At 39.9% G+C, this 11,377-nt stretch overlaps 1 protein-coding gene across 1 annotated transcript; it reads right to left on the reverse strand.

The window, feature by feature from the left end:
- Window positions 1–6,115: 6,115 nt before the first annotated feature.
- On the reverse strand, window positions 6,116–9,687 carry LOC104428695 (monoterpene synthase-like). Its single transcript, XM_010041657.3, has 7 exons — window positions 9,411–9,687; window positions 8,413–8,674; window positions 7,953–8,328; window positions 7,645–7,860; window positions 7,198–7,336; window positions 6,769–7,017; window positions 6,116–6,603 (listed from the first exon to the last, which is right to left on the reverse strand). The coding sequence occupies exons 1-7, from the start codon at window positions 9,654–9,656 to the stop codon at window positions 6,301–6,303; spliced, it is 1,791 nt and encodes a 596-aa protein (XP_010039959.2). The 5' UTR covers window positions 9,657–9,687; the 3' UTR covers window positions 6,116–6,300.
- Window positions 9,688–11,377: the final 1,690 nt, after the last annotated feature.

The following is an 11,377-nucleotide window of genomic DNA, read 5'->3' on the forward strand; positions in this document are numbered from 1 at the left end:
TTGAATTCAAGATCTTACGCTTTCTCTGAAAAACTTTGTCCGCCAAAGCCATATAAAAATATATAAAATGTTGCAAATATCATCCTTTCACTCAAATAGACTAGACTTGACATGCGGTGATTGGCTTGCATGGTGGATTATGCGACTATCGCGGAGCAGGAAATAAATATATTGAGGCTTGTTGTAGCTTATCGATCTTCACCGGTAGTTATTCTGAAAGTCATGATAAATTATGCTTTTTAACTACTACGTTGAGCTTCTTATTAGTACTTTTCGGAGACGTGGCGAAAAGGCATAGCGATATCGACTCGGCAAACAAACCAAACTGAATTCTTTTGCCATTGGCTGTGCATTCAAGGAAATCATTTCAGCTACATGAACAGAAGTATGTGGGAACCCTAATTAACGGTGGAGAGGAGCGACAGTGAATTTTATTTCTATAGTTTCCTTAAAACAACATCGAAAATGAGGAGCAATCGAACAGAAAGTTTAATAGTCGAGGATCATTTGAAAGCAGGAGGTTTAATTAAGTTATATTAGTCCTAAGATAGGTGGTTAGATGAATGGTTAGGATTAGTTTAGCTTAATCTCACTTTATTTGTTTAATATGGCTTATGTGGTTAATTAAGCATGTTTAGTTCTAATTGATTGGTTGTTTACTTTAATTAATATTTTTAATAATTTCTGAATTTAATTTATTAATTATTGAATATTGGAATTTCACTGTTCATGATGTATTGTTCACGAGTTACTGTTCACGTGCACTATTCATACTAAGTTGCATTGTTTCATGTGTTTTGATTTTATGAAGTGAATTGAGTGTGTAATTGCATGGTTTTCCACAGGAATCGCATGGAGTTCAAAAAAAGGGAAAATACGTTTTGCCTTAGGGACGTTGGAAATGGACCGCCTTTAGGAGAAAATGATTTGAAAGTGTATATGCAAGCATGTGTGCATCGGCTAAATGCTCACAGATAAAAAGTGAGTTTTAGCGGTGTGCTTGCATGATCAAGAAGTGGAATCCGTCACCCAACGGGAGTTTGGGGGCGACGTGTAGTGAGTTGTGGTGGTATGTTTACGTGATCAAAAGTTGAACCGTCACCCAATGGGAGTTTGAGGGAGATACCCGACGGAAGTCGGAAGCCGGTCGTAATAGATTCTAGACCGATGTCCCTTTTCTAAGATATTGTCTAGGCGGAAGTTCTAGACGTTGCGTGCCCGACGGGGCGGGACGAAGCCGATTTTTATCAGTAGCCCGGCGGGAGTCGGATGATCGCTGACTAGAAAGTTAGCTATGGCCGGAAGGTCATTAATAAGTGAAACACGCGTGAGCATTGAAATGGTTGGGCCTTATTATGAGGTAAAAATGTGTGGCACGGTATGTGACGTGTCATAACGATTTTACCTTATAATCGGACTTGTGTGGTTGATCGATATGGGCTATGTGGCGCACCAATGTGCAAGAGTGTACGACAATCATGGCATCATTGATTTTAGCCATGCATGAGTTGATCACACTATTTATGGTATGCACGCATGAATCGATAACGTGCAGGGTGTGGCAATGGCCAGGTGAGATCGCTTGTAACGCGACTCGTATTTGATTGATGATCTGCATCATCTAATGGCTATGTGCATTACGTGCATTATGTTGAGATTCAACGTGCAAGGTATGACATACTAGATAAGGTTGCATGCGAACCAACTATGTGGTTAGTGGTTGACCCTGGCTATTGTGATTTGTTGATTATTGGTTGTTAGTCGTGATAAGTTTGTGGGGTGGTTCTTGAGAGATACCCCGAGTTGAGTTGGTGTTCTTATCGGGGGCATAGGGGAGGACTCGCTGAGATTTTATCTCACTGGTTATTGTATAACCACTTTCAGGTCCTTAGGATGGCACTTCCGGCAATGAGGTTTGGTATCCCTAAGGACTGGGATACTGTCGTGACGCGCCACCACTTCCTGGGTCAAGCGCATCTGTACAAGAAGTATCTATCTACCATATGGGTGGATGAGGGACCGGGCCGATGGATACCCAATAGATTCCTGGTGTGGTTCATCCGGGATGGCAATTTGCTGATCGATCTCCTTAGAGGTTTTGACAAGACACCCGGTAGGGGCTCTGAGGACGCTGATAGGGATCTCATAGAGCTGGACCCTCCTAAAGGTACAGTGGAGAATCCTAGCCCCACTTCACCAGTGATCAACCCGGATGCCTCCAGCTCTTAATCGACGAAGTCTGAGTCCGCTAAATCCGAGTGACTGTAGTGCCGAGCCCAAAGGTTTTTTTTTTTTTTTTTGTATAATTGAGTTAGCCTAGCCTAGTTTCTTTTTGGTCTAGCTTAGAGGATGGATCGGCCCTCTGTTGGGCTTGTAGATCGGAAGCGATCCTCCGTAGGTTAATCCAATATAAAAATGTATATATATGAGTAGATGTTGTGTTTCTGCTGTTCATCTCACTATCTCTATTTGGTTGCTTGATTCTTTGTTTGATGGGGAGATGGTTCATTTTTCGCTTGCGCATAATGAAAGATTGAAAATGAAGGGTCAGTGATGAGTCATGGGACATCGCTTTCTATTGACCAAGGAAGGGGTTGTTGCGTAGCCGGGGTTCGGGGTGTGACAATGCACACATAAGTAGCGCCGATGTTATTGCAATAAATGCTAGGTGTGATTGAAGAAGATACTCCAAGTTCAAGGAAACGAGATTGAATCCATGTGAGCTCAAAAGCTACCGCAACAACACTGATACTCAGCTTTGATTGATGAATAAGCAACATAATTTTTCTTTTGAGAGAACCATGATATAGGATTCTAGCCAATATAAACTATGGAAACGGTTGTAGACTTATGTTCATCTGGATTGCCTACCCAATCAACATTAGAGAATGTATGAATTGATGGAGAGGGACTACTTTGCAAGTGTAGGCCTAAATTTATAGGCCCTTTAAGATAATGTAAAACACGTTTAATGGCAGTCCAATAGAACTCGGTTGGTTGATGCATAAATAGAGTCCGTTGACACTAGAAGCAATATCAGGCCTTGATGCAAGACATAATAGAGCACCACCAATCTTCCTATATTTAGTTGTATGTATATGAGGTGACCCATCGACAAGAGTGAAAACGCTGTCGGTAGCCATTGGGGTAGCACTCTCCTTGGCTCATAACATGGCTGCTTAATCAAGAATGCCCCTTATATACTTGTGTTGTGTGAGTGAGAGACCATACTTAGTGTGTATCACATGAACTCCTAAGAAGTAATATAGATTCCTTAGATCCTTTAACGAAAATTTACCTACAAGAGCTCTCATAAACTTTTGCAAATACTTTATATCACTTTCTCTCAAGATCAAATTATCTACATAAACCAAGAAATAAGTAATGACGCCATTATGTATGTATACAAAGAGCAAGGAGTCTAATTTGGATTAGATAAATCCAAATAAGATGACAAAGGAATTGAGTTCTCGATACCACGTTCAAGGAGCTTGCTTAAGACCATTAAGAGACTACTTCAATTGAAATATGGGATTAAAATGTGACTTATAAATGAAGCCCAATGGCTGATGCATATAGATTTCCTTCATAAGAGTTCCATGTAAGGAGGCATTGTTGACATTCAATTGTAGAAGGGGCCAATCATTTGATAAGGCTAGACAAAGGACAACCCGTATTGTAGTGGGTTTAACTACTAAACTAAACATATGATTATAGTCAATATGATTATAGTCAAGTCATGGCCATTGGTGGGATCCCTTCGCCACAAGTCATGCCTTGTACCAACTATGCTACCATTCGAGTTTCCCTTGATTCGAAATATTCAGTTGCAACCAATGTTTGGGTTTGTAAAGTAAATGTTATAGATGAAAACGTACAGGCATTGATGGAATTGTGGTGTAGAGAGGCCAAATGAAGTGTTTAAATCCGTGGGAGGCATAGATGAAGCTTGAATGGTTAATGATAGATCTACAATGGTAGGGACATTAAATTGGTGTTCTCCACTAAAGTTTTGAGGCCATTCGAATGTTGATCTAGAACTTCTCCAACCATTGAACTTGAAAGACTTGCTTGATTGTGCATGCTATGGGCCATGTCACCTGACGACGGGGGCAAAGGCCCCATAAACTTTTTCTCTAGTGGGTGAGTGCGACTCAGGTGATTGCCTTATGACTTGGGGCCTTTCATTTTTTGGATCCAAGGTAAGGACCACCCTTTTGGAAGAGATATTTGAGTTTTGTGTCTGTGAGCGTGCACATGTTTGGGAGAGAGACATGGACCGAATGGTCACGTGGAACCACATCATTTATCTCGTAACGGATCTAAATAAAAATCACTGTTTGTCTTACTTTTTGCTCTCTAAAGTTATCCTTACTAAATTAAAAACCATTGATTGAGAGATAGAGAAACAATGAGCACAGAACTTATAGTAATTTGGCTTGGTGTAAGCTTATCTCCACTCTCCTAGACTAACAATTTATTGGGGGCTGGACTTCGCTAATCAATCATTGAGAAGTTACAATAGATTGTGCAGCTTATATTGAAGAACTTCTCGAAATTGATGCCACTTATATATTTAAGCAGATAGATCTCACATCTACACACAAACTACTATACTGCCAACACTTCTCAAAAGATTACAATATGAGACTACTAGAAGACAATAGAAAAGTATGCAGAGTTTTCTTGAAATTTAGAATTATGAACTGTTGATCCCTCTAATCTCTTCATGCATTGGTCTTCTTTTATATACCTCGGCATCTAAACTTCCCATTGGACAATCTTCAAGAGGATCAATTTCCAATCTAACCACGAGACAATTGTTGAGTAGATTTGCCATTGATGTCGATCAATCATAATCCCCATAGATTTGTTTGCTTATAAAATCAAATCTCGGTTCCCAAACTTGGAGTGCTTCAACTATAGAAAGTATCTTGCACTTGGGACGATTGTCAATCAAGAAAGAAATCTCACATTATTGATTTATCTTATATATATATAATCTTTAGATTGATGGTCAATCAAAATCTTCTGAGTTAGAAATCCATATCTAATCACAAGTTGTCAAAGACAATTATCTTGAAGATCAGGGCAAAATTGACGTCACAAATAGTATAGGTCCTGCGCTTATATTCACAGTCACCGGTTATATCCAGCTCCCCGTTTTCTTATGATATTAGACTTTCACAGGTAGCTGCTTATATTAAGCTTTGGCAATACTATGTCGATATCCACTCACCACACAATTGATATCCATGTAGAATGCTGCTTATATCCACACATAAGCCATTTACAGCCATGCAGTAGTTGAAATTTTGTCTTCCCGGTTAAATTTAACTATTTTTACCGAGGCACTTTAACAACGATAGTGATTTAAATCCTATGACTTAAACCCTTGTTCTTTCAATCATTTAGGATCTTTTCACCGATCATATCAAAGGTCCTTTTAAAGCGGATATTACCTGCAACGCAAACGACTTTTGCATTAATCAAGATCAATATAAACTAAGGATAATTTTATCAACTTCAAAATATGTTTGAAGGTTTTCTTAGGAAATTTTTTTTATAAAAATCATAAACTTATTATATTTGTGTCAATTTAGTCCTAGACATTTTAATGGTATTAATTTAGTCCTACATATTTGACTTAGTGTCAATTCAATTCTTCCGAATAAGTTTGGCCGGATATTGCTAACATGGGTGTCAACCTACTTACATGACATGCTAACATGAATAATTTTAAATAATTTTTAATAATTTTTTAATTTTTTTTCATTTTTTATTTTTTTACTCTCATTTCACTTTTTTTTTTTTTTTTTTTTTGGCCAGTGACTAGCCACTAGCTATGCCCATGTCTTGCCCTAGCAAGAGTCGGCCTCACCAAATTTGGCCTAGGCAAGGCCGACCCTCACCTAGACAAGGGCTCCCCTAGCGGGGTGTTGCCCAGGTTGGCCTCAACAGATCCTAGCCTCACTTGGTACAGGGTGAGCCCCAGCAAGGGCTCCCTCGCCAAATCTGGCGAGGCCAGCTCTTGCCCAGTGTAGGAGGCCTCACCGGGCAAAGAATGATGTCAAAATATACAGATACCATCAACAATTACGCAATCAGCCACAACAGAAAACACGAAATAGCATGTGCTTCTCTGCCGAATTTTATCAAGCCTATACAAACACCCCTCAACAGACTTCAGTTACCATGGTTTCAATAACTTAGAGCTCACAGAGCCACCCCAAAAGCTAATAACAACAAAACAGATTAAAGGCTTTCTGCAATAGCGACACCTTGGTCAATAATGCATCCCTAGTCGAGGGGCACGGATTCGAATATGGTTGACACAAGATGGTCCTTGGTTTGGTGACCGGGAAGGCCGTGTCCATCTCCATACTCATAAAAGCAATGAGAAGCTCGTGCCAAGTTCAAACATGCACCTAGAAAAGGCCCAAACCCGGAGAATGGATAGTCCTCAAACACATCTTTGTTCATCTTTTTCCAGATGTTGCGCACCAGATGCCTAATATGTTCCCTTGCAACCTCTTCCGAAGCGCCACTTTCATTCATGTAGCATTCTAGTGCCTTGGAGTTGTCTCCTCGTGCCAATTCATGCTAAGCATGGATGACGATGATGAGTAACAAACATAAGCCCTTGATTCATCTCACATTTGTATCAGAGAAATAAAAAGAATATAATACTGCTATGGATATTCCAATAATGTATATTTTTTGTAAGAGATTATCTACAAGGAAAGGACAATTATCAAAGTAAGTTACCGATGATGTACTGAGATCATCGTTGAATCGAAGGATCTTGGCAGAGGAATGCATGACACTTGGGATTTTCGACACGTAATCAAGTCCCTCTTTTGTCAGTTTGTCTGTGGTTAGGAAATAGCTATGTAACAGCAAAATCAGCCCTCCGATTGAATCCACCGCAACGTCCATGTACTCCTTCAGTGCCGGTTTGATGCCACTCTTGTACCAATGGACCTCCTTCATGTATGCCTTGCATTCATCGGCCCACTATAAGATTGAAGTTCAAAAAGTGCGTCAATGACCAAGTCGATGGACGTTCTTTTCTCCTATTTGTTCGAATTCTCAAATGTTCAAAGAGAAGTCATGACGAAAGTTCGAGGTAGAAAAATGAGTTTTCTGACACGGGCTAGAAAATATTAGGTAAAAGATATAGTAAGTCGAGATTACCACTTTCCGCAAGTAAGGGATGGGGTTGATTCCTTGCTCTCTCATCGTTTGATACCCAACTTCATTGGTCGTGTTGTACAAGACCATGAAACTATTCCTTATTGTTGGAGGAAGCTTATCGATGTCTGTGATGTCCCACCTAAATAAGTCATCACCATTTCAACAATGTTATAAATTTTACCTCCACTCGATATTTATTTTAGTAATAACAATGAAAATTAGTGCTTACCGTTCCTCAATTAATCCAAACCAATCAATTACGTAGAAGAAAAACAAGCTGACATAAAAAATGACTTGTCCAAAACACATGGAAGAATTTCTTTTATAACAATATAATTTTGAGTATTTGTTCTATGCATCGCATTCATAGACTAATTAATTCCCTATCATTTTTCTCAGCAATAACTGTTAAAAGGAAAATGATGAAGGTAGTGACACTAAACAAACCTAATAATGAAATATGTTAAGAGCTCAAGCTCTTCTGGCGTCCCATATATATCATAAACATCATCAATAAGTGTCACCATACAACCAATCTTCGTACTCATTTCTCTGAAAGCTGTATATTGTGGTTCAAAGACCATTATACAGCTCCAAAAATAGCTTTCCACTAGCCTGTCCCTAAAGAAGGTCATCTTGTTCGCCCCAAGTTCAACCCACCACCTGAAATAGTTGTTATATGAAAACCAAGTCAATAAAAATGTGCTCCTGCGTAGCCAGATTGCATCTATAAACTATAGAGTGCTTGTGTACACCTTGCCAGATTGCTAACTTCCTTCCTATGGATTGACTGCACTAAATTGAAGTCTATTTTAGCCAAACGTAGCAAAGAGGGGATCATGTCTTGCTGTTTCTCGTACATGTCCATGAACCACCGAGCCTCCAACCTGTTTGGCCTCCAGTGGATCGGCATATCTAATGCATGACTCACGTTGCTTGCTAAATTGCTGGGAACTTCGTCAAGGTTTAGATCCTTCATATGCTTAGAAGCAAAGTTCCAGGCTTCATCGAGTATGGTTTCACCATCCAATCCATGAAAAGAAGCTTCATAGAGACCAAGAAGCCCCTTTGCATCCTTACTAAGGGATTCATTGAATGTGCCGGTCATGTTCATAAACCTTTTAAACACATCTATATGTGCAGAAGAAAAGGAGTGGTCAAGTAAAATTTGATGTGTCAACATGACTCACAAAAGGTTAACTAGTTGGCGACTACCTTGTGGTACATTGTATCCATGTTGTCTGAGTAGCCGAAATCGAAGGGAAGCGGCATAGAGATCGTCCGAAAGCTGAGCATCTTTGGTGTTGTTATAGATTGAACTTAGAGCGCTCTTGATCTCCATCTCAAAATGGTAACCTAGTCCTAGCCTTTGAACCACGTCAAAGAACTCGAGCTCGGCCACCTGATCCATCTCCCTCTCAAATAGACCCTTGACTTCTTTCTTCAACCTTTGGACTTGCTCCGTATATTGATCCTCCTAGACACATGAAAAGCTCGAAAAATGAGACGTCAATCAAAGTTAATTCACAAGCACTGTTGAGCTCTTGCCTATATGCTGAGATATGCCATTTTGACTAGGTTTTATATCTCCTATAGAATATTGTTGTGGTTGGTCTTACATTTGATACTGCGGCAATGGATGAATGTGTAAATTGATGTTACATATCTCGAATGTTGTTATGAATCATATATAGAAATACACGAGAGGTATACATCCATATATCTAATTCAAAGTACAGTTTTTCTTTTGTTTCAACGGCGTTTTGGGATTTGTGGACTCATCCCATCAAAGTAAATAGAAAATAGGGAAAAAGTATACTTCGGTCACCGAACTTATGTTGTTTTTGTCGTCAGCGTGGTGACTTAAAATTTGAACGCAGCAAGGCGAAGCCGAGATATTAATTGATGCCAAACAAAGTCCAATATTCAAATAATCAGCGGTATCATGTAATAAAGTGTTGCTGAAATTTGCTTAAATTTATCTCGAGTTATTGTTTTTTGTAGTTTCGCGATTTGAATATCCGCAGCGGTGCCTAGTTTTTCCACATCATACTTTTGTCTAGCATTGAGGTGGACACGAGCTTCAATTGTCAGAACCATAGACCGAAAGATTTGATAGGAAAATTTTCCAAGTTTGAGGACCAAATGTGACTATTTTCCATAGTACTTATGGTAAGTTTAATTTTGTGCCCTAAAAAAAAAAAAATCATTACCGAGTAATCAACACCAAGCGACTGCACAAGGCCATAGTCCCAAACGCTAGGTTGCCAGTTTGCCGAACGTCTCACAATCTCTTGACCTTCAATCTTCAAAGCGCGTGTCATAAATTGAGGGCCGGAGGCCGTGGAGGAGGACGAGGAGGAAGAGGAGGAGCGAGGGAGTCTAGAGAAAAAGAGAGAGGGTTGGTTATAGCCAGTCAAGGAGGGAAGGAAGCTTGTGAGCAAAGCAGGAAGAGCCATTGCGAAATTTGTTGCAATCTTTCAGTTTGCTAACCGCCCTTTATATAGGTGTTATTGGGGAGCATCAATCATGAAGAAAGTATATAGCTGCTTCGGGAGCAGAATATTTTTATTCACTCGAGCCATTCTCAAAGCATTGCGCGTTATTGTTTCTGCGTTCACTTGGGATCCGCGTTTTATTTATTGCATGTTTAACATGAGTGATCCAACTCCCATCATTAGTCTCGTCGGATACCAATCATGTGTCCTGTGTCATCGAAAAATCGTTTCAAAATAAAAATCTATGAACCACCAGTTTGCTTGGAAGCCTGTAATTATGATAGGGTGTACAACAACGTTGTTGTCCACGAAAAATCGTTTCTCCCAAAGGAGTTTTAAGTGACCACCAACACGAAATGTTCAACTGCTTCTGAGAGCGACGTAGGGAGAGCTGCGTAAGGAAGGAGAGCGACGTGTTGATTATTTTACCGCCACGCTTGGAGAGCAGTACAGACGTGTGTCAAGATGTGATTGGAAAACTAAACTCTAGATTTTTACGCTTGAAGGTGTGGTTGTGCATTTCCCTAGTATCAGGGGTGAGCATCCGAAACGAGAATCATTCGGTTCCCAATGATGCTAGTCCGGTTCCGATTTCACAAAATTGAAATCAGTGAATATTGATTCAGCTCCCGATTTCAAAGATAAAATTGACCGCTTAAACCAGGTTGATTATTAATTATATAAATTTCATTTTTTATTAAAAGTTGTGAGGAAGTAATTTATACTAAAATTTTCATGCAAGGATAAGGTCTCTCTCAATGCAACATCACACTTCATTGCAGCTACCACCAACTTGCTGTTAAAGAGGCAACTTGCTTGTTAGTCTCTTCCCTCAGCCGATGTGGAACTGTTCACTATCAACTCTACTCTTCTCGTCCCACGCTCACTCCCTCTCTTTTTCTCTTTCTCTCGCTCACCCTACCCTGCAAGAGACAAGTCCCACATCCAACAAATAGCAGTGAGCCTAAGAGATTTCGTGTATATATCACAAGCCCGGCAGCTCCTTCCTAAGCCTATACTATGGCCCTTTGCCTAAGATCAAACGTGAAAATTTTGTGGTGTTGTCAATTAACAAGTTCACACATGCTTGAGATAGTCAAAATATTTTTTCACATTCGTATAAAGTGTTGGAAGTACATGCAATCAGTTCCATTGGACTATTCAGGAACTGATTTGGACAAATCAATCCGATCCTTGGTTCTAACCTTCTTTAGTCTAGTCCTCGGATCCTCATATTCAAAAATGGGGGATCAGTCCCTTCAATCGGTTTTGGAATGGAATCCTGATTTGGACAAATCAATCCGATCCTTGGTTCTAACCTTCTTTAGTCTAGTCCTCGGATCCAGTCCCTTCAATCAGTTTCGGAGTCCTCATGTTCGGAAATGGGGAACCAGTCCCTTCAATTGACTACTCAGGAACTGTCCCTTCATATTCAGAAATGGGGGACCAGTCCCTTCAATCGGTTTCGGAGTGGGATCCTCATGTTTGGAAATGGGGAACCAGTCCCTTCAATCGACCGCTCAGGAACTGTCCCTTCAATCGACCGCTTAGGAACTGTCCCTTCAATCGACTGCTCAGGAATTGATTATCCTAGTTGATATATCTTTCTAGGCAATAGTCTTTTTTGGCTAAATTAGATCAAATTTTAAGCACCAGGAGAAATAACAAGAGATTTTTAGTAG

The sequence above is a fragment of the Eucalyptus grandis genome, chromosome 8 (genome assembly GCF_016545825.1).
Source record: "Eucalyptus grandis isolate ANBG69807.140 chromosome 8, ASM1654582v1, whole genome shotgun sequence".
NCBI classification, from domain to species: Eukaryota; Viridiplantae; Streptophyta; class Magnoliopsida; order Myrtales; family Myrtaceae; genus Eucalyptus; species Eucalyptus grandis.